The sequence below is a fragment of the Lutra lutra genome, chromosome 3 (assembly GCF_902655055.1).
Source record: "Lutra lutra chromosome 3, mLutLut1.2, whole genome shotgun sequence".
NCBI classification, from domain to species: domain Eukaryota; kingdom Metazoa; phylum Chordata; class Mammalia; order Carnivora; family Mustelidae; genus Lutra; species Lutra lutra.
Window position 1 is genome coordinate 15,247,641 of NC_062280.1, and position 23,397 is coordinate 15,271,037.

The 23,397-nt window shown below is 38.3% G+C and overlaps 1 protein-coding gene across 28 annotated transcripts in view; it reads left to right on the forward strand.

Annotated features, from left to right (window-relative positions):
• ABI2 (abl interactor 2) overlaps positions 1–23,397 on the forward strand; it is a 127,791-nt gene that overhangs the window by 97,982 nt on the left and 6,412 nt on the right. For 3 of the 28 annotated variants that reach the window (XM_047720822.1, XM_047720799.1, XM_047720801.1), the window contains 6 exons: positions 1,356–1,502; positions 2,267–2,391; positions 3,402–3,584; positions 7,992–8,150; positions 14,481–14,567; positions 18,174–18,347. In XM_047720822.1, the coding sequence (XP_047576778.1) occupies positions 1,356–1,502; positions 2,267–2,391; positions 3,402–3,584; positions 7,992–8,150; positions 14,481–14,567; positions 18,174–18,347 (875 nt within the window). The remainder of the gene's footprint in view (positions 1–1,355; positions 1,503–2,266; positions 2,392–3,401; positions 3,585–7,991; positions 8,151–14,480; positions 14,568–18,173; positions 18,348–23,397) is intronic. The other 25 variants (XM_047720825.1, XM_047720809.1, XM_047720811.1 and 22 more) reach the window with 11 other exon arrangements.

A 23,397-nucleotide genomic window follows, 5' to 3' on the forward strand; every position in this document is an offset into this window, starting at 1 on the left:
CCTGGGATCATGATCTGAGCTGAAAGCAGAGGCTTTAACCCACTGAGCCACCCAGGCACCCCACTTTTTAGTATTTTAAATCCAAGTTCCTGACATTCCTTTTTTCTTCCTTGGACCCAGTATCTCATTTATTGCCCTTTACTTATATTTAATTACTAATGTATACATGTAATTATGCAAGATTTTGAGGAGTGAACAGGCTGGAGTGAACAGGATGAGTGCAAAGTGATCAGTGAACCATAATGAATCAAAAATCAATGAACCATAACTTGAGTAGCCCAGGAGAGCTGTATTTAAAGGAACCCTGGGACTTTGCGGGGAGTGAATTATTGAGAATTTTATGAGCGAGCGACATCATTTCAGGAAAAGAAAGCTTTTTAATTTTCACATCTTGAAATTCCAGTTTTGATTCTTTTAGAAACCAGAATCTTACTGCAAAATGCTGTTTCATGTCAGTTGAGTATTTTTCATTGTCATAAAGAATTCAGAAACTTAGGGATGGGAACCAACTTAGTAATCACTAATGTGCCATGGTGCATCCTATTTCCGATCAGACTGCTTTGCTTACTTTCCTCATTCTCTTCCTTTTAAAGGAAATTTTGAGAAGAAGAAGGGAATGTTTTAATAAAATCCAGGCCTTTTTGTGCTTTACAGTCCAAATAAGGTAGAAAGATTTAGATGGTCTTTTCTTTTTCTCTCCTTTTAAAATGTTGACCTCTGAGGAAGATAAGAGGTAACAGAGAGCAAGGTGAAAATAGGAGGAGGTGAGGTGAGAACGGAAGGAGATGAGATTAACTTGGTGTATTTCTGTGTATGGATATAGTTTAGTTTCTGTGTATTTACTATATAGAAAGGGAAGTAACTTGTTGTAGTTGTTATTGATCTTCAGTGCGGGGGTTGTGGAGCCCAGTTATGGATTGATTTATCTGATCTTTGAGTATCTTTGGTTAGGGAGAGAGGGGTGAGGAAGATAATTAGTGCATTCATGCAGTGCAGTTGGGAAACTTTGACATGGTACTAAAATAATTTGAACTCTTCCTCCCCCCGCCAAAAAAAAAGGGAGAAGAGAGTTTGGGAAGCACTGACTTAACTTGGTGGGAGAATCTTTGTGCTCTCTGAGAATGAGCAAACAAAATTGCATCAGTTCAGGGAAATGAGGTTTGGGACTGAAGAACAGCAATAGTCATCAGAACCCTCATGGCAGAGAAGTGATACTCAAGACTGAAATCGGTAGCGGGGTTATGTTAAAACATTTTCCTGTCTCTGAATACAAATTGTATTTCACTACTGGCAATTCTGAATTTATTGTGCCGAAATTTGCTAATCACACGATACATACGCTCTTCTTTTTGTAGGCGGCACTCCCCCTATCGCACACTGGAGCCAGTGCGTCCTCCAGTGGTACCAAATGATTACGTACCTAGCCCAACCCGTAATATGGCTCCCTCGCAGCAGAGCCCTGTGAGGACAGCTTCTGTGAATCAAAGAAATCGAACTTACAGGTATTTTCTCTACCTCAGTGCAAATGTGATGGTCATAGTACCATAATTTGTTTAGATTCCTTCAGTTAAATCTCTCTCATTTTCCAAGCACTAAGTTCTTTTCCTCACTCTACTGCCCCAAACCTCATCTGAATCCACCTCTCTCTCCTCATGTTCTGATGCAGCTTTGAGGTCAGGAAATGGAAAAAACAAACAAACAAAAAACCAAAACAACAACAACAACAAAAACCAGGAAAAAACCAGACATCTTAAAATAAAAACTTCTCTACAAAATTAATAGTTACATTTGGCCTGAAAAAAAGTTTTGGACCAGACGTGGGAAATTGCAAGTTGTTTTTTGGTGGAACTTTACAGATGAAAAACTATACATAACAAAACAGTAATACAGGATGGTACATCAAGATGTCATTACAAACAGAATCAACCTGTTCAGGAAAGCTGTGTTTTTATTATAAAACAATTTTCTTCAGAGAGTAAAACTAATACGGTTTTCATGTGTTGAGCCCTATCACTTACCTCTTGTATTTCTACAGAAGCCTTCCTTCTTTCTCAATTTCCGTTTCCGTCATAGATGCTTATTAAAAGGTGGTCAGAACAAGTTGCTTGAACTCAGTGTTTTTCTGCTTTGCTCGAATTAATACACAAAGTGGAGGGTTTTTTGAATCCTCTTTATTTAGCTGTGTTCATCTCAGAAAATTTTGGGACATGCTGGTGGCATCTTAGTGTATATAAATGCTCATGTTCGGTGGCTCTCCTTTCTTCAGCAGCAGTGGGAGTAGTGGAGGAAGCCACCCGAGCAGTCGGAGCAGCAGTCGGGAGAACAGCGGAAGCGGGAGCGTGGGGGTTCCCATCGCTGTTCCCACTCCCTCTCCTCCCAGTGTCTTTCCAGGTAACACATGAATGGTGTCTCATCTTTGTCTTTTTTGAATTTGAATTCAACTTCTGGTTTAATTACAGTGGGTTTTCTTCAGAATCTGGATTTTTTTCCCCTTTAGGACTCCATAAATGTTGGGAAAGCTTTAAGCATTTGTTATTTTTAACCAAGCGATTTCTGAGTTTATGCTCACAGACTTCTCTGTTATTTGGCTTTGTGTCTTTGGTGCAGTGGCTCAGTTGGTGCTTTGAGGTTTCATGTACCCCTGGGTACCTGGTACCTTATATGTTTGATGCCAGCTGGTGTTATGACATTGCACGTGCTTGGACACAGTGTGCGAATCACGTTGGTAACAACAGAGTGGACAAATACAGAAGAAGTTTTGGGAGTTAAATTTACTGCACTTTTGGAACTTAATACTCTCTGAAATGCCACCCCTTTTTTTTTCCTGGAACATAAAAATGTCCTTGTTTAATGTGAAGACATCAGAGCTAAACTTTAGTTTTAAAAGCATGACACAGAAGACCTAGGGATAGAATTTTTTTGTATTTAACTTACTCACTGATACCAAATGGATAATATCTTTTTAAAAATGATGAAAAGATTTATGTTTTTCTAAAAATTTTTTTTTAACCTAATAAGATGTTTTTGTCTGGAATATGTCAAAATGGAATACTGTTTCCTAATGTATTATGTTTAGTTTTATATACTATTTACAAAATACTATGCTAAAAATTATAAAGGGAACATCTTTCTTCCAGAGTAGTAGCTTTCAGGTAAAATAGAATGCTGTTTTTAATGAATTAAAAAATCTGTACATTACCCTGAGCATTTTGAATTATCTGCTGCAAACCTAATAATCCTTTAATATAAGCTTCATTCTTTTTTTTTTTTTAACCATTCCCTTCTATTCTTGGGTTAGTGTTAAGCACTGAATATTTAACATTAGGTTCTCTAATGCCTTTTCTAATCCTGCCTACTAGGTCTGCCTCATTAATGCTGCCTCTCACTCCTCTTTCCCTCAGCCCCTGCTGGCTCTGCTGGTCCTCCTCCCCTTCCTGCTACTTCTGCATCCGCCCCTGCCCCTCTTGTTCCTGCTACTGTCCCTTCCTCCACCGCCCCAGAGGCTGCTGCTGGGGGGTCCCAGACCCTTGCTGATGGCTTCACTTCTCCAACTCCCCCTGTTGTTTCTTCCACTCCCCCGACAGGTGAGTATGGCTTGTTCCTGGGCAGGCACATCCAGGCATCCGGCTCTTCTTCCTGGAACTCCGGCTTTATGACTTTTGTTTGTGCTGTGTGTGTGTGTGTGTGTGTGTGTGTGTGTGTGTAAACTCTGAAGATTAATGGACTGACTAGAAAATGGCATGTGACCAAAGAGTAGAATTTCCTGAGGAAATCAGGGTAAAGTTCACATATATTTTTCATGTGTAGAGTAACACAAATACACATTTTTTTAATTGCTTGAATTTCATTTTCTGGAGATTTGTGAATTTAGTACGGAGTGATCTTCTGTACAGTTTTGAGAAGTTGTGAGAAGTACTGTTACAGATTAAGTCTTTAACTAGAGAAAAGTCTATGGAAATAATTCTAAGATACAATTTTATAGGAAACGTTTGATGTAACAGTTGGGAAGTTTCTGTAAGTCTGTCAGACAGCACTGGAAACATATAGACAATGGACTTTTTAAGAATTTCAGGTTTATGTAAGTGTTACTTAAGGTTGAATGGTGTTTTAGTGTTTTAAAACTGCAACCTAAAATTTTTTTTTTTTTTTTTTTGGTAAAGATTTTATTTATTTGACAGAGAGGGAGAAAGGGAACACAAGCAGGGGGAGTGGGAGAGGGAGAAGCAGGCTTCCCACCGAGCAGGGAGCCTGATGAGGGGCTCAATCCTAGGACCCTGGGATCATGACCTGAGCTGAAGGCAGACGCTTAATGACTGAGCCACCCAGGTGCCCCCTAAAATCTGTCTTGATGGGGAAGGGGAAAAAGGTTCATTTGCTACAAAACATATTTGCACAGTTAATAATGATGCTGATTAGCAAACAAATTCTTCATCTATTATAAAAATGTATGTGTTTGGACACACATCATCTTAGCTTGTTAAATACTTTTTTTTTTTTTTTTAAGATTTTATTTATTTATTTGAAAGACAGAGATCACAAGTAGGCAGAGAGGCAGGCAGAGAGAGAGGCAGGCAGAGAGAGAGGCAGGCAGAGAGAGAGGAAGGGAAGCAGGCTCCCTGCTGAGCAGAGAGCCCGACGCGGGGCTCGATCCCAGGACCCAGGGATCATGACCTGAGCCGAAGGCAGCGGCCTTAACCCACCGAGCCACCCAGGCGCCCCAGCTTGTTAAATACTTCATAGAATATATATTTAGCTCTGCTGCTATAACCAGATGTTTAAATGTGTTAAAAGACAGTTCTGGCTAAAATGGATTTTGGATGGTGTTTCATGGGATAGCTTCTATAATAGAACTTTTTAAGAAAAGCTCTCCATGTAAATGTAAGCGTGGGCTAGTCTTTGATCTACGCACATCTCTGTTAGGCCAGACTGTCTAGTTAAATATGGGAATTCTCTTATGCTCCGGCACCAGTGGAGTAAAAATTACAGCTTGAAGTTGGTTGTAGGCCCAGAAGGAACAAATCACTTCCACCCAGGAGTCAACATTTGAGTAATAAAATCATAATTTAATAGGTACTGCTTTGTAGTCTGCACTGAATAAACATTTGTTATATGAGTGGGTAAGTATAGTTTTTCTTAACAAAAAGAAAGGTGTAAATGCCTTAATAATTTATATCAGTATAATCTCTTTTATACAGTCTTCAACTTACCAAGTACTTTTTTCTTTTCTTCTTAAGGTATGATTTACATACAGTAAAATTCACCCTTTTTCACGTGTATGTTTGTGACAAACGTATACAGTGATACAACTGCAGCCCACCTAGCTTGAAGAAAATCTAGACAATCTAAACAGGAGATGCATAATGTATTAAATACTCTAAGATCATATAGACTTTAAAAAAAAAAAGCTGTAGAATAGTCCCATCACCTGCAGATCTCCTCTGTTCTTTGTAGTCCGTTCCTCCTGCTCCCTCCTACCCCTGGCGGGCTCTTTGATGTGGCTTTTTTGGTTTTGTTTTTTGTCTCTAAAGTTTTGCCTTTGTAAGAATATCACATAAACAGAAGCAAATGGTCTTTTGGGTCTGGCTTTTTGGCGCTGGCGCATTTGAGATTCATTCAGGTTGTTTGACGGTTCGTTGTTTTGCTCCCGTTTATTACCGGCTCGCGTTCTGTCATGTGGGGGCGCCGCAGCTTGTTGAGCTCTTCCCCGCGGAGGGACATTGGGATCATTTCCATTTTGGGTTATTATGAATAAAATTGACTAGCGTACACACGCAGACTTTGTGTGAGTGTCGGTTTTCAGTTCGTTTGGGTAAACACCTAGGGAGTAGGCTTGCCGGGTTGTGTGGCGAGTGAGAGATTTTAGGAGAGGCTGTGGGCTGTGTCCCAAAGGGCCGGAGCAGCCTTACCCCACCGCAGGGGGTGGTCTCTGTTGCTCTGCGCACTTGTCAGCACTTGCTGTTGTCAGTTTGCTTTTTTGTTTTTGTTTTTTTTTTTTTTTTTAACTTTAGCCATTCTAATAGGTATATAATAGTTTCTTTGATTTTTCCATTTCCCTAATGACTAATGATGTAGAACCTCTTTTCGTGTGCTTCTTTGCCATCTGTTCATCTTCTTTGATGAAATGTCTCTTTGTTTTGTTCCCCTCCACATACCTTTTGAATTGGATTGTTTTACCAAATTCCTTTATTGCTGAATGTAAGTCCTTATTGGTTATACGATTTGGAAATATTTTCTTCCATTTGTGACTTACCTTTTTATTCTCTTAATGATATCTTTTAGAAGGGGAGTTCTTCATTTTGATTGAGTCTATTTCTTTTATGGATTGTGCTTTCAGTGTCATACCTTCAAACTTGTTACCTTACACAAGGTCAAAGATTGTGTTCTGTTTTTTTTTTTTTTCTTAGAACTTTTTAAATAATTTTTTAAAATATTTTATTTATTTATTTATTTGAGAGGGAGAGAGCGAGAGAGAACATTAGCGGGATAGTTAGGTCTGTGTTAATTAAACTATAGTTTTGTTTGCTTTTTTAACCCAAAGCAAAGTAAATGCCTTATTAATGGAATGAATAGAGAGTCTTTAATGTTTGTCTTTGAATTACTGAGGACTTATGTGTGATTTTAGACTGGATCTAACTATATAAAACCCATAATGGAAAAAAAAAAACCCATAATGGTTTAATTATCAGATGTTTTTAATTTGAAGATAGTAGGTTTGTATTAGTTTGTTACAGATTGATTATGAAAATGCCAATAATGTATTCTATCTGGTGATTCAAATGACAAAATGTACCTTTTAAACAGTCATTTATGTATTTTTACATTTTTTATCATTGTTGCAGAGACGGGACCGTAGATTATGTAAAAGCTTGAATACTCCAGATTTTTTATACAACAGAATTGATTTTTAGGTTTTGATGCTATCATATGTAAAATTAAATGATATAGAAGATCTTGAGTACTTTTATAATATTCTTTATATGAATTCACATGAATCCAAGTTGGATAAAGTTACAGAGTTCCTGAAGACCAATTTTGCTCATGTAAACCCTTTGTACTGTCATAGATAAGATAAAAAATTGCCAGAAGTGTTTTTTTTTCTTTTCTCCTTTCCTCCTCCCTTTCTTCCTCCCTGCACTTTCTCCTCCTCTTTCCTCTTCCCTTTATCTCTCCTCTCCTCCCCTGGTTCTTCCTCTCTGCCTTCTGCTCCTCCCCTTCCCTTTTCTCTCTTCCCCTCCTTTCTTTCTGGTTGGAGTGGTCTCTTAAGGGTGCTCCAGTACTCTGTCTGATCTGTCTGTAAGAGTAGGCCTTCAGTTGAATGATTTTAAGTGGAAGTGGAGTCAAGATAAAATTTAGGAACTGGATTGCATTAGGTAATTGGGTAGATAAAGAAAAAAATGTCTTTAGTTGGCATTAGCTGTTTAAGTACTCAGCAAAACTGAGTGAAATTGCTAATAAATATTATAGGTTTAGAGATGGTATTACAAATAAGATACATTTTGATTCCCTTTTTTTACCTTAGCTTTTTTCTTAATTATAAATTTCTTAAGCTCTAATTTTAAGACAAAATAATCTAGTGTTGGAGATTTTTGATTGAATAAAGATGTGTTTGATTTGGAATTATGTCACTTGATTGCTGAAATACTTTGTTTTCCTTTAAACTGACTGCTTTGCCACCTTAAATTTACTGCTCTTATTATTTTGAATAAGACTGTGTGAAACATTTTTTTTCTTTTGCTGTCCCAAATGTCATTCTTGTTTTTTTTTTTAAGGATTTATTTATTTTACAGAGAGAGTTTCCTGCTTTTGCACTTTGATATGTTAGCTGACCAATAACTCTGACCTTGCATGATGTTTAACAGATAGCAATTAAATTAACTAAATATTGTAATTTTTAATAATCTTATTAAGATTCAGGCAGTGTGCCAAAAGCATTTCATTGCCTGAGGTAATTTATCTTTTAATGACAAATTTATGCTCTGTCCCTTTTCCAGGTCATCCTGTTCAGTTCTATAGCATGAACAGACCCGCCTCTCGCCATACTCCTCCAACAATAGGGGGCTCATTGCCCTATAGACGCCCTCCTTCCATAACTTCACAGACAAGCCTTCAGAATCAGATGAATGGAGGACCTTTTTATAGCCAGAATCCAGGTTAGATTTTCTTTTTCATTCTGTAGAATATATCCAATTAAAATTTTCAGTTACAGGGGAAAAGCCTTTAGTTACAAACTACTAGCACATAATAGGTGTTAAATACTACTTGTTGAATGAATAGAAGAATGACTACAAGGTTTGCTAGTGCTGTGTCATCCAGTTTTTTTTTTTAAATCAGTACATGGTTTCTGTGTAAAGCGTAGAACTTAATTTTTCTGAGCAGAATCTTTGATTGTGTTGGTGATTACTTGCTTTTAAGAATAATATTGTGGTGAACGGTATTTCCTTCTTATTTAACCCGATACCCTTGCTCTGTGAATACCAAATAATGAAAATTGAGTGTTCATGAACAGTCTGTAAGTGGTATATATACGTGAAAGAGAAGTGATATTTTTGAAGCTGTTTTGTGCTCGGCAGTTACACTGTTGTACTCAGCTCTCATACCAAACCCGTGGTGGGGAGGCTAGGGCTTGGACAGGTCAATCTAGATACTGTAGTCATCTTCCAGTTGCATCATGCATCCATAAAAAATTAATCTGGCACATATTTAATACCACAGGTAGTCATTATTTTTGCTTCTTCCCCAGAGAGGATAAGAGCAAATATTAGACTCTCTGACTATTGTGGACATGGTGTATCAACTTACTGTGTTTTTCTGTATTTTTGCCCACAGGCCACTAAGCCTGTGTATCTTTAATATTAGGGGACAACCCGTTCCATCATGAACCAGTCTGCTGTGGCTACTACCTTTTGGTGAAACCTTATTCCGTTGGAGTCATGCAGAAGAAACTTGATTCTACTTTTACATAAATGCAGTTTAAAGAATGATTTTATATGTATTATCTCATTTGATTCTCATAATCATGGGATCATTTTCATCTGCATTTTGTAGGATGAGAAACTGAGGCTGAAGTGATGTCCCGTTAGGATTTGAACTTGGGTCATATGCCTCGAAGTTCCGTGTTCTTCTTCGTCCTAGCCTCCTTACCTTCAGATTTAAAAGAAAAATCTCTCTGAATCTCCTAGTCTTCTCTTTGGTGGGGGTGAGGGGTGGTGAAGAGGATGTCCACATCGCGATAGAAAATGCATGAGAGCCAGAGACCTTATCAGTCTTTATACAGTGTTATGCTGGGAACAGTGCTTTTCTGAGATGGAAATCTGGCAGCACTGTTCTGTATTTGGTTGAGTTTGAAAGGGCGTTAGAACATAGGAATTAAAATACGGAACACCCAGTGTCTAGTGCCAAGTCCTCCGAGTACAGTAACTGTTTTCTAATGATCCTAAGGGTGCAATAGTTGTTTTCTAATGATATTATTTCAGAAGCAAGTTAATGAAAGGAACACTTCGATCAGGGAATAACTGAAACCTCTTTGGCTCCCATTGTTTCTTAAGAATTTAACCAAAGAAACAGGAGCACAGACTTACCACTCATCATGTCAGCAGCTAAGAGGATAACTGAAATAAATAGAGCTAAATGTAAGTTAACAGTTTCTGCCTTAAATATGAGTGTGAAGGCTTTGGTGGCAAAGAAATATGTGTACACACATACACACACACACTCACACACACTTGTGTATTTGTACATTTACAGATCTCAACCTAGTTTGGTAAATGTCTTAGTTCAGGCTGCTGTCGTGAAGTGCCATAGGACAGGTGACTTACAAATAACAGAAATTTATGTCTCACAGTTCTGGAGGCTGGAAGTCAGATCAGGGCGCCAACATGGTCAAGGTCTGGGGTTCTCTTCCAGGTAGCTGACTTCCATCTTCTTGTACCCCCCATGGTGGAAAAAAAGAGGGAGTTTTCTAGGTCTCCTTTATAAGGGCACGAATTCCATTCTAGAGGGGTCTACCCTCAGGACCTAATTGCCTCCTAAAGACCCCGTCTCCTAATACCATCACATGAGAATTCCAACATTTGAATTGAGGGATGCATAAATATTCAGTCCATAACGTTAAAGAATTGATAATGTGGTGTTTAAGTACCGTCTTTGGTAATAGATAATCCTATATTTTATTGCTCACAGTTCCTTATAGCAAAGACTAAAAAATCTAATTCATAAAGTGAAATGTTGTTTCCAAGATATGTGACTGTATATAGTTGTATGAGAGAGGAATTTGTGAACGAGTATGGTGTTTTACACAGGGAAAATGTCAAGGTTTACCTTGAATGTTACGAAAACAGCTACAAAGAAACTGAAAAAATAACATTGGGTTGGTGGTATTGCAGAAGAGAAGCCAATAACGTATATCCTCTAAATGAAAGTTAAGTTACAGCATTACCGTAAATTTCCAGAAGAATACAGATGTGGTAAGACTTTAGCAAAGTATGAATAAAGAGCAGTAGCAAGAAGCATTTTTCAAATCCTTATATTAGGCAGTCTTTAGGGTTTGTTAGAGAATCCTTACTCTTTTTATTTTTTATTTTTTAAGAATGCTTACTGTAATGAGAGCAAAAAAGCCAGAAAACAACTGAAAAGTGTAATATTCTCAAATGACCAAGTAAGCCAGATAGACCCTTAACACTGATTATTAACACAAGCTGTGTTTTTAAACTTTGTGTTAATTTGCTGCTTTTTCTTACCATAACATCTTGTGATTTTTTTTTTTTTTTTGCTTGGAAGGGAATGACAACAATGATCCAATTCTTTTAACCCTTCTGAAACTACAGAACTGATAATTATTTGGTAACCGTATTCTTTTCCATCAAAGAAGCCTCCTTACTCAGTATGATGAGTTAAATTCACTTTTAAATGCTCCCTGCTGTTCATGTTTAGGAAAGTTTCACTCTTAAAATGAATTGCTCAAATATTTTCCTTTACTGTAATGTAAAATAGAAGCACCTAAATTTGAATGCACTCTCAGATGTCTGTAACCTCCAAAGGTAGTAGTCTTTTCTTAAAAAAAAAAAAAGATTTATTTATTTATTTATTTTAGGGACTGGGTTGGGGGGAAGGGGGAAAAGGAGAGAGAAACTTAAGCAGACTCTGCGCTCAGTGCAACCCTGAGATCATGACGAGCTGAAACCCAGAGTGGGACACTTAACTGACTGCATCACCCAGGTGCCCAGTGGTATCCATTAATGGTTTTAGAAGTAGTATTCATTTAGAACATTTGGAATGTTCATTTTGTCTGATTTTCTCAGAGTATCTACAAATCTGTAGAAATAAGCTGTAAAATTCCAAGTTATTTTTCAAAACAGTAGACATTTTGAAGTAGACATTTTAAAACAATAAGCCTCGAAGATTATGCTCCACAGGATTTCATAAATAACCAGGAAGGTCATGTTCAGAACGTCTGTATGTTTCGTCAGCACAGACTCATCCTCTAAGTGTGGTTTGCTTGCAGAGCCTTTACTATATTCATACCTACTTGTTACTGTGTGTAGAACTTAAGACCTCTCTAAAACTCCAGTCATCTGGTGAGGCCATGTCTTCACATTAACATCGTTAGTACGTATTGTGAACGTAAAACTCCTGAATCTAAGTTTGGAGATCTTTTGGTGGCTATAGGGAAAGGGTCTTGTCAAATGAAGAATCATCTTAACTAAGTTAAGTGTCTGATTACTTCTCTTCCCTGTTCATGAGATGCTAGGACTAGCACCAAATAATGCAGATGATTCTTCTCATCAAAATCCTACTTCAGTCTTCTAGAATGCTTTGTTTTCAGCTCAACTCTAAGGAAAATAAATCTAGTCTAAAGTAGGATGTTGTGGTTCACAGAAGTTCTTGTCAGATAAAATCTTAATGCGGTCCAGAAAGAAAATGCTGTGGTATCGAAATTAATTTGGATCATCACATTAAATTTTTGCCCTGGGGGAAAAAAGTAGTATTTGGGGTGACCTTTGTAAACTCCATTTGGAACTGAATTTTTTTTCTTTTGAGATTTTATTTATTTATTTGACAGAGAGAGAGAGAGAGAGAGATAGATCACAAGTAGGCAAAGAGAGAGAGAGAACAGGAAGCAGGCTCCCTGTTGAGCAGAGAGCCCGATGTGGGGCTTGATCCCAGGACCCTGAGATCATGACCTGAGCCGAAGGCAGAGGCTTAACCCATTGAGTCATCCAGGTGACCCTGGAACTGAGAACTGAATTTTTTAAACATGGTCTAGCTTTGAGAAAAATCCAACTTGTTTTGTTATGAAGTAAATGTTTTTTAGGAAGATTTGGGATTGGTTTTTACCTGGGCTGTTGTTGGTGGACTTCTTAAAACCATATGATTTCAGATTTTCACTTTCAGAACTAGAAAAGAAATAGAACATACTCATCTTAAAAAATAATAATACACTTGATCTACCTACAAAAAGACTGTTGTGAGTTAAACACCTAATCATTCTGGTTTAGCTGAGCACCAGAAGGTCATTAAAAAAAAAAAAAAAAAAGGATGAGAAATAGTGACTGAAATGGGGAATTCCCTACTTTTCTGTTATGGGACTGTTGGTAACAGAAGAGGAACATTTTCATCTTATTTGATGGGAACATATACCCAGTAAATACTTTTCTAGAATACCAGTTGCTGTCTCCTTCTCTTTTATCAGCTTTGTCTCTGCTACTTCTATGTTTATTATGTCATCTTCTTCCTCCAAGTTTGGAAACACAGGGTATTGGGAACATACCAGCAATTGTTCCAAGCCTCTGTGAGGGGAAGACAAGGCACCGAAGGGTTTACTACCAAGAAGTACGACTTTAGGGAAAAACCTAATCAAAAGTTACCTTTTAAGAAAGTTACTTGTTTCTAGGGTTATTCTTCTGTCCCTTACAGCTAGATACTCTTCAGTGTTAACTAATAGCTTAACTCTTGTCTATATATCACGTATGTTTCTTAGCTACCAAGTAGTACTTTTTTCATACTATTACTAAGTTTTCTTCTTTTCTCTATGTTTATGCTGTATTGGTTTTTTTTTTTTTGTTTGTTTGTTTTTTTTTTTTTTTTTTTTGGTGACAGGTCCTAGGTTAGGCATTCTGCATGCATTAGTTTTTGGTTTTTGTTCTTTTTAAATCTTTGCAACCACTCTGTAAAGCAAACCGCTTTTTTTCATCACATTTATGGATTAGGTCCAAAGAAATGATTACTAGGTGTTTAACAACAAGGAAATGGCGAATCAGGTGTTTGATGCTGGGTGACTTTGAAGTCCAGTCTCTCACCACTGAGCACTCTTCCCCCTAAGGCACTTCCCTAGTTCCTGTCTACCTACTCACTTTTCCAGGTTTGCACTGGTCATGCTGTTCTAGACCTGTGAGCCTCTGCCCCTCACTTGGTTCTCGTCTTGTCTTTCTCTTCTCCGCTTGTTGAACTCCTTTTCTTCTAGTGCCCGCTCTTGAGTGTTTCTGTGGCCTTCCCTACAAATACCCACCCCACCCCACCATCCCCATGCCGACTCTCCCAGCACAGCGCCCCCCAGCGGATTGCTGCAAACATTGCTGGGCTCAGGTTATGTTCTTTGGTATCTCCGGTTAGAATATGAGACCTTTGAGGGCAGTGACTCTTTCATCTTTTCAGTTGTATTAGTCTTAACTGTAATTTGAGTTAATAAAGGTGTTTTCTTTTCATAAGAAGATACATACTGTGCTTTACACTCATTCTGAAGGAAAAGCGTAACTGTAGAATTAATCTTGGGCTATTGTTTGGCATGTACCGGGTTTATTTATTTACATACGTTAAACATTCGTTGCAGGCTGACTAGTGCTATGCACTGTACCAGGTGTTTGCGATAGAAGGAAAGACACGTTGGGGAGGAGAGAGTGATTTGAATGAGTCTGGTGTTTTTTGGTATAAATTGGAATTGTAATGACACAGACCTAACTCTCAGAATGGTTTGATACTGGCTTCCTAGCAGAGTGCTTGCCACTTACTAGAAAGTCAGTAAATATTTAATTAATGAATGAAGAACCAATTAATTTGCCTGTTAATTAAGTCATGGAAAGTATAAATTTAGGATGTTGGGATGCAATTTTTTTCTCTGGTATTGAACATTTAAACTCGTAACCTTTAAAATCCTGAAAACCAAATTATTCATGATAATTTGCAGAAATTCTTTGAGAAAATATGTTGTTAGTGATATGACAAGATCAGTTTGGTATTACATGTTAGAATAGATCTGTATATAAGAAATGCTTCCTGTTACAATTTTTAGAACTTTCTTTAAACTCCCCCTAATACTTTGTTTTTTGTGTTAATGTATTATCCCTCAAAAGAGTGCCTTTAAGATAGCTTAAAAATATTTGTACCTAGGGGTTTCCCGCCTTATATGTTTGTTTTATTGTATTAGCCTTTCCTTTTAATGTGACTCGCCCTTAGCCCTTACCCTCCACACCTTTTTGTTTTCGCAGTATCTCTTGCTCCTCCTCCTCCCTCCATCCTACAGGTAACTCCTCAGTTACCTTTAATGGGATTTGTGGCCAGAGTCCAAGAAAATAGTAAGTTTATGTCTTCTTTATGCTGTAGATCAGATTATAGGCATAAAATGTCATTTATATATAATTGGCTGCATAGTCCTTCATTCACTGAGAGTTCACATATTTGCATATTATGGGCAAGTTCCTGGGTGAGCAGCTAGTGTGATAAAATAATTAAGATGAAGTTCTTTGCTTCCAGATAACTTAAAATCTGGTAGTGAAGATGAGACAAGAATAAAATAAAGCCCATCTAAGAAAAGAAAGACCACATCTAACCAAGGAGATGCTACTTAGTCCCCCAGATAGCCCGTCTCTTTCTCTGCATTGCTCAGATAGCTAGTAGCCTCGTTTGCTGTCACCGGAGTCGCAGGGTCTGGTGGCCGGGCTTGAGAATCTTCCTCCAGTCTTGTGATTCCAGGTGTAAAAATGGCCATGCCGTGGTAGGTCTCAGGGGACCAAATTGCCAGTCTGTCTCTCCTAGGAGGCCTCGTAGATTGGCAGTGAATTTCCATTGGCCTGTAGTCTGGGGTCGAGGCATGCACGACCAGATAACTAATTTTACTGACCTATTCAGTCGTCTCCTAGGAAAGCATTAAGGAAGCTCAGGGGACTGATGTCTCCGAAGCAGGAGGCCTGTGTCACACTCAGTGAGGAACTGTTGTTACAGAGACCAGTGAAATAGGCCGTAAGATGAATTCTTTTCTGGGGAGAGGTCTATGCAAGGAGCCCACATCACAATCACACAGTTGCACGACGGACATGGAGTCTGAGCTAGGCGTTTCCATTAATGAAAAGTTTAATGCCATCAATATGATAAAGCCCAGTTGTATGCATCTCATAACAGGGGTGGCCTGACCAGAGGGGCAGAAATATTTGCACTGTGTTGGTTAGGACTCCTGGTTCTTCAGTGGGCATTGCTGATACCAGAATGGGAGCTCTTAGGAGAGCGGGAATTTTCGGTGGTTCTGCTGGCTGGCTGTTTCCCCTGCACTTAGAGAAGCATCTGACACAAAGCAGACACTTTAGTCCCTGGTTTGTTGCTCTTTTGTTTTGGGGTTTTTTATTTGTTTGTTTTTTGTGCTTTTGTATCTAACCAAATGTCGCCTTTTCATGGACACATTTCTTTGTTGCATTTTAACTGGTGAGAATCCTGTCCCACTTGCCTGAGGGCTCACGGCCTCTTCCAGGTGCCTTTGCATCTCTGTTCGCTTCTGAAAATAGTCTGACTTCCGCTTATTGGAAGGTAAACCAGGAGCACCTCCAATGTTCAGCAGTGTGATTGCCTTTTGGGATAGTCTTTTCTTTCTTTCCATAGTCACATATATTTCTCACCTACAAAATGTAGAAAAATAAGAAAACTTTGTGTATGAGGTGAGCTGTGGCTGATTTTGCGGACACAGCAGGACTTCTGCATTCAAATGAATGTTCTCTTCAAAACATTCACCTTGGAAAGATGTGTACTTGTCTTTTAGAATTATCTGCTTAGTTTTCAGGTATATTAGCAGATAGTCTATAATAAGAGTGATACTTGTAAACAGTCTGGAATTACTCGGAACCAGGTATACTGGGCTGAGTAGTGCAGCTATGATTCTATTATTCTTAAAATCCTTCTATGGCTCCCCATTGCTCTTTGGATAGAATCCAAACTGTTGGAAGGCCCTTCCTCTTCAGCTTCCTTATGCCTCTTTCTACTAAACTTTGGCCAGTTCTTTGAAGGGTTCCTACTTTCTTACCTTTGTATTTTTTTTTCTCCCTTCACATCTGACATGAAATATCCACCCTCACTCCATCCTGCCCTCTGGCCGTTAACTCTTACTTATTCTTCAGGTTCAGGAAGCCTTTCCTGACCTATGTAAGAGTTTTGGTCTGTTGCTGTGTTTTTCATAGTGACTTAAAGCACTTACCGCATGTAATTACAAGTGAAAATTCTGTTGTCCATGTCTCTATGACTTTTGCCTACTGCTCTGTCTCAGTGCTGAACATAGTGGCTAGCCATGGTCGGCTCTCAGTTGATGTTTGTTGAATGAGTAATCATGAAATGTGACTTTAAAGTTACTGATCTTGTCCCATAATAGTGTGTCTTTTAAGATAACAGGCATTGAAGTTCAAATTCCTGCTTTTCCACTTACTTAGTGTAGGACTACTTAATCCTGGAAGGCCCGTTTCCACATAAAATGAGGATTAAAATGGCAGCTTATGTCAGTCTCATTAACTCTGAGGCATTATAAGAAATAGTAAAAATGAGCAATGGCAGAATCTTTGAGTAATTTTATAATGTAATTTTTCAAGGTGATTGTTTTGAAAGACAGCATTCCTTTGGATCTTTGTTTTTATGTAATTGTTTAAAGTCAGCCTCTTTACCTTATAAATGCAAATAGGTTATATTATTGATTCCCAACCTTATGTAATTTGTCATGAAATATATGCTCAATCACATATCTGTAGTTTTTATCTTAAAAACCCATTAGGAGTAAAGGAATCACTTTTAATGAGTAAAGTTTGGAAGTGCATCAGGCAGTCAGGTTGGGAAGTAGACTGGCAGCGCACGGGAGAACCTGGAACAGGACAGAGGAGGATACCGACGTCCCAGTCCCCACCAGACGCCAGCAGTCTTCTCACGGCCACTTGGTTGAATCAGTAGGCTCAGATGAAAGCTAGAAAATAAACAGGATTGCTCAGAGAGTTTCACAGAAACAGTACTGGTACCTCACGAATAAGAATAAATAAATGAAATTGGGCAGCTGATAAATGCAGCTTTACTCAGTTTATTTTGTTGAGCTGTGTCCAGTTATGTACCAACCATTTTGAAAAGCTTTGAGTTGCCCGAGTTTGGGTATATGCTGATACCTGAGCCGCGGGAGCAGGTTTTTAAGTCACTCTTGCATACTTAGCATGAGGAAATTCTGGATCACAAATCAGTCTGAACTAGGTGAAATGCTCTCTCTATCAAACAGCAAGACGAACATCTTCATGGACGAAGTTACCCAAAGTCTTGTGATTTCCATTCCACTAATTTGGTAAAATGCTATTAAAAGAAAATTCATTGAAAGGAATGTAGATTACTAATATTTGACTATTTACAAGTGCATTCTAATTTATTAAAAATTAAATATGCTTGCAAATGTCCAAATTATTAATATTTTTGATAATCACAGCTCCTTGGATATAATATAAAACCAAACTATATTGTACTTACTCTTTCTTTGAAAAAGAGGATTGTGTATTAGCATAAACAGGTTCCAGGAGACTCATTTAATAAATACTATTTTGGTTAAGCTTTATTTAACACCCATCTGCCCTGACCCAGAGGGAGGAGAAAGTCATGCTTGGAGATTTGAAACATTATAGTTAGTGGGGAGCCTTCTCTTGCCCACTTATTTTTTGAAAAGATCATTTTTAAAATTAGCATATAATGGATAATTTGTTTCAGGGGTATAAGTCTGTGATTCGTCAGTCTTACACAATTCAGAGCACTAAACCATAGCACATACCCTCCCCAGTGTCCATTACCCAGCAAAAGATCACTATTTTCGTCTAGATTTACATTCCATGTATATAGAGGCTTGGATAGAAAATACTGAACTTTGCATAACATGTAGTTTTGTTATCAGCTTGATACATTCTTAGTTTCAGATACACCACCTCCACCACCACCTGTGGAAGAACCGGTCTTTGATGAATCCCCTCCCCCTCCTCCTCCCCCAGAAGATTATGAAGAGGAGGAAGCAGCTGTGGTTGAGTATAGTGATCCTTATGCTGAAGAGGACCCACCATGGGCTCCAAGATCTTACTTGGAAAAGGGTAAGTTTCAGAGGGATATCTAGAGGGATGGGAAGATAACCTCGACATGGAAATGGAATTTACTCATACTGAAAACCTTACTTATTTTTTTACTGATAGGTAAAGTTTTGCTTGTATAATCTATGCAACATTTTATTAATTTAGCTTACAAGGTTCATGATTTTTGAAAATCACACTAGTAAAATTCTGTCACTCTCTGATTTTATACTGATGGTTATTTATTGTTCCTACTGAACATGCTTTTTTTATGAGTGGTTTCTATAAGACACAAATTTTAAAAATAGACTTTTTCTGGAATGTCTCTGGAAGAGGATGATATTTCCAAATTATTAGTTATTTTTGTGGTATCTTCTTTCAGATATTTTAGGTTAAGCATCTGCATATGAAATTTTCTTCCAAACAATAATGGTTTCTCAGTTTCTTTGCAAAGTACTGTTGGGCATTTTTTTAAGTGAAAAGTTTTTCTGAATGGAACTTTTCTGACATAACACTTTTGGGACATAGGCTTCCAAATCTCACGAAGACTAGCTCAGAAAAAATGTATGCTATCTTCAAATTTTCTGTTAAGGGAATCGAAGCTACTAACTTACTGATTTTAAAAACTGACCACATTAGAATCACCTGGGGAGCTTACTCTAACACATAGAGTAAAGGTAAAGTAACAATGACAGATTTACCCTTCCTCTTTTTTTTTTTAAAAGATATTTTATTTATTTTTTTGACAGACACAGATCACAAGTAGGCAGAGAGGCATGCAGAGAGAAAGGAAGGGAAGCAGGCTCCCCGCTGAGCAGAAAGCCCGATGCGGGCCTCGATCCCAGGACCCTGGGATCATGACCTGAGCCTAAGGCAGAGGCTTTAACCCACTGAGCCACCCAGGCGCCCTACCCTTCTTCTTAAAGCAGGAATGAATCCAGAAAAAAAATACAAAAATAATGATTTTCAGACACTGGATGATAGGCAGTGGTAGATTATGACCCCATGGAGAAGGAAGTCAAACAAGGGAAACCTTTGATTGTCTGAGTTTGCTAACTAGGGGAAATTTCTGGGCCACAATGCAAGGAGGTGGAACCCAAACAGAGCCTGGAGATCTCACTGCACAGGCAAAGTAGAGATCAGAGTCTTAGGAGGCCACAGAGAAGTAGTAGTTACACAAAGACAGAGGACAGCGCTCTGGAGATCTGTAGAAGCGTCCCCGTATGTCTTTGAGCGAACAGTCCTCTGTGTACATGTGAGGAAACCACCTGAGCTTGGAGAGAGAACCACCAGAAAGGAGTTCGCAAAAAAATTACTGGAAATAACAAGTCTGGGAATGGTTCGTGCTCCTGAGCCAGCCACAACAGAAAGACCTTGCAATGCACAGGGTATAGAGAAGAGGCCTCAAAACTGCCTCTAGTGATGGGACCAAATTAGCCATACACTAAAGGTTACTCCAGACTGCCCTAACAGATGCTTAAATATGAACCCTGAAAGTGTCCAACTGATTCCACGTAACTTAGTTGATCTCTAGAACAAAATCCAACATTGCTCAGAAAAGTAAAAAAAAAAAAAAAATCCAGAGCCGCAAAAGGTAAGATCCACAGTGTCTAACATCCAATCAAAAATTCCAAGGCATGTAAAAAAGCAGGAAAATATAACTAAGTCAGTGAAAAGAAACGGAAATGATTGAGATGGGGGAATTACCTGACAAGGGTGTTTATATTACAAATGCCCCATGGGTCCAAGGAGGTAAGAGCAAACATAAACACAAAAGAGGAGCAGAATGTCTGTTTAAAAAAAAAAAAAAAGAGACCCACCTAGAATTTCTAGAAATGAAAAATAACAATATCTGAAGGGGCAGTTCAGAAGAAAAGATCAGCAACTTGGATGATGTGACAATAAAAACTATCAAAAATGAGATGTGGAGAAAAACCAAAAACGGCAACAGATATGTGGGACAGTATCAAATAGTTTTCATTTGCAGAAGATATGATTTTTTTTTTAATTATTTGAGAGAGCGCAAAAGCAGGGGGAGTAGCGGAGGGAGAGGGAGAAGCAGATTTTCCTGCCGAGCAGGATGCCTGATGGGGCTGGATCCCAGGACCCTGAGATCATGTCCTGAGCCGAGGGCAGACACTTTACTGACTGAGCCACTCAGGTGCCCCAGAAGATATGATTTTATATGTAGAAAATCCTATAAGGAATCCACAAAGAAGCTGACAGAGCTAAAAAGCGAGCTCAGCAAGATTGTAAGCCACAAAGCCAATGTGCAGAATTAATTGGATTTTATTTTTTAATTTATTTTTAAAAAGATTTTATTAGAGAGCGACAGAGATAGTGAGAGAGACCACAATGGGGAGGAGAGGGAGAAGCAGGCTCCCCACTGAGCAGGGAGCCCGATGCAGGGCTTGATTCCAGGATCCTGGGATCGTGACCTGAGCTGAAGGCAGATGCTTAATGGACTGAGCCACCTGGCTGCCCCAAATTAATTGGATTTTTATATATGAGCAACAAACACTTGGTGATTGAAATTTATTCAATTATATCTTTTGTAGTAACATCAAAAATATGAAATACTTAAGGATAAACTTCATAAAATATATGTAAGACCTATATGAGAACTGTAAAACATTAGGAGAAATTAATAAAGGCCTTAAATAAATCAAGAGATATATTATGCTCTTTGATCATTAATTGTTCAATAATTGGTTTTACCCAAATTGATCTGTAAATTGAATGCAATTTCAGTAAAAATTCTGCGAGCCATTCTTACAGAAATTGACAAGGGGATTCTAATAGTTATATGGAAATGTAAAAGATCTAGTGGAATCAAAACAGCTAAAAAAAAAAACTAATGTTGGAAGATTTAAACTAAGGCTACAATATTTGGGACAGTGTGGTACTGATATAAGTATAGAAATATAAATCAATAGAATATAGAATCTAGAAAAAGATCCACACATGTTGTTTAACAAAGGTGTCAAGGTAATTCAGTGGGGAAAGGGTAGTATTTTCAACAAATGTGCTACAACAACTGGATATCCATCATTTGGGGAGCTTATATTAACAAATAGTGGACTTCCATTTCTGGCCAAGGTAGAGGTAAAAAATTAATGTTCATGTAATTTCTACCCTACTTCACCATACACAAAGATTACCTTGAAATGTATTTTAGACCTATTGTACAACCTACACTATACAACTTCTGGAGAAAAATATAGGAGAAAATCTCTGTGTTCTGGGATTAGGAAAAAAAATTATAGAGAGCACATAAAAATTGATAGACTGAATATCATTAAATTTTTCTTCTTCAAAGATGCTATAAAAAGGCAAGCCTAGACTGGGAAGAATTTTAGCAAAATAATTCAGTAAGGAGGCAAAAAACTTGTAGAAAAAAAATTTGAACACACTTCATTTAGGTGCATGAGTTGCAGATAAGCTCACGAGAAGATGCTTAACGTTATTAATCATTAGGGAAATGCAGATTAAAGCCACAGTGAACCAGACTAAGTCCCACTGCACACCCTCTAGAGTGACTACAGTTAGCAACCCGGACGATACCAGTATTGGAGGAGGTGTGGGGAAGCTGGAGCGCTTAGGCTTTGCCCGTGAGAGTGCAGCACGTTTCAGTTACTTTGACAAACAGCTGTCAGTTGTTTTTTTTTTTTTTTTATGATTTTATTTATTTATTTGACAGAGATCACAAGTAGGCAGAGAGGCAGGCAGAGAGAGAGGGGACAGCAGGCTCCCCGCTGAGCAGGGAGCCTGATGTGGGGCTCGATCCCAGGACCCTGAGATCATGACCTGAGCTGAAGGCAGAGGCCTGACCCACTCAGCCACCCAGGTGCCCCCAGCTGTCAATTTCTTAAGAAGTTAGACATACACTTGCCAAGCCGATCTGGCAGTCCTTTCCTACATATAAGTTAAGAGGAATGAAGATCTGTGTTCACACAAAGACTTGAACTCAAACGTTCATAGCTGCTTTATTCATAATAGATAAAACCTGGAAACAGCCCACATGTCTTTCAGCTAGTGAATGGATAAACTAGTTGTGGGATATCCATCCATTCAATGGAATACTGTGCAGCAAAGAAAAAGGAACAGTCTTACTGATACAAGCAACAGTATGGATGGATTTCAAGCATTCTACTAATGACAGAATCTGGACACTAAAGACTCATACTTCATGGTTCCATTTAAATGAAATCTAGAAAATCAGTGGTTTTCAGGGACCAATGCTGGTGGGTGAGGAAATTTATGTAGGGGCAAAAGGAAACTTTGCAGTGGTGGCGGTGATGTATTTGTCATGTATACAGTGCATACATTTGGCAAAACTCATTGAACTCTACACGTAAGTGGTTATATTTTATGTCTAAATTACACCTTAATAAAGCTGTTTTTTAAGGAAAATAGCCTGAAGTCCTACAGTAGTAGGGTATGACTTTGGGCATTGACATGTTTTACAAACTCCCTACCTGATTTTCACACTGTCCTAGATAAAGTGATGACAGTTTCCACTCTGAAAAACCAGGTCAGTTATTCCTTAAGAGAACAGCACAGTGAACGGTTTTGCTTTCTAACAATGTACTCTTCATTGAATATGTTAAAAATCTGCAGAAATTTGTAAGTGAAGATAGTAAGTTACTTTCAGTCCAAGTAACTCTTTGGAGTTTAAGAGTATGTCTGAATTGTTCTCTAAGATGTTTTTCAAAGTTTGATTTGTCCTTAAGTTCAGCTCTTTTAAAACATGAAAATCAAGTAAGCGCTTTCTTACTCTTTCCGGCAAAACAAAAAGAATCAACCGTGCTTTGCTTATGGTTGCTTTTTCGTTTGAGTGTACATCAGTGTTAAGCCTGTGGCCTAATGACTCATTTTGTTAGCTGAGACTGTTGGGCCTGCATTTGAGTCACTTACGTTGCATTCCGTATGTTTGTACCTTCCGACCTAAGAAACCAGAAGCCCATGGGCGTGCATCCCAGCATCAGAATTTTTTAAAGTTCTTCCCATAATTCCAAGGTTGAGAACCATTGCCATTGGTTTATCTTAACCTTTGGTGGTTTATCTTAATCTT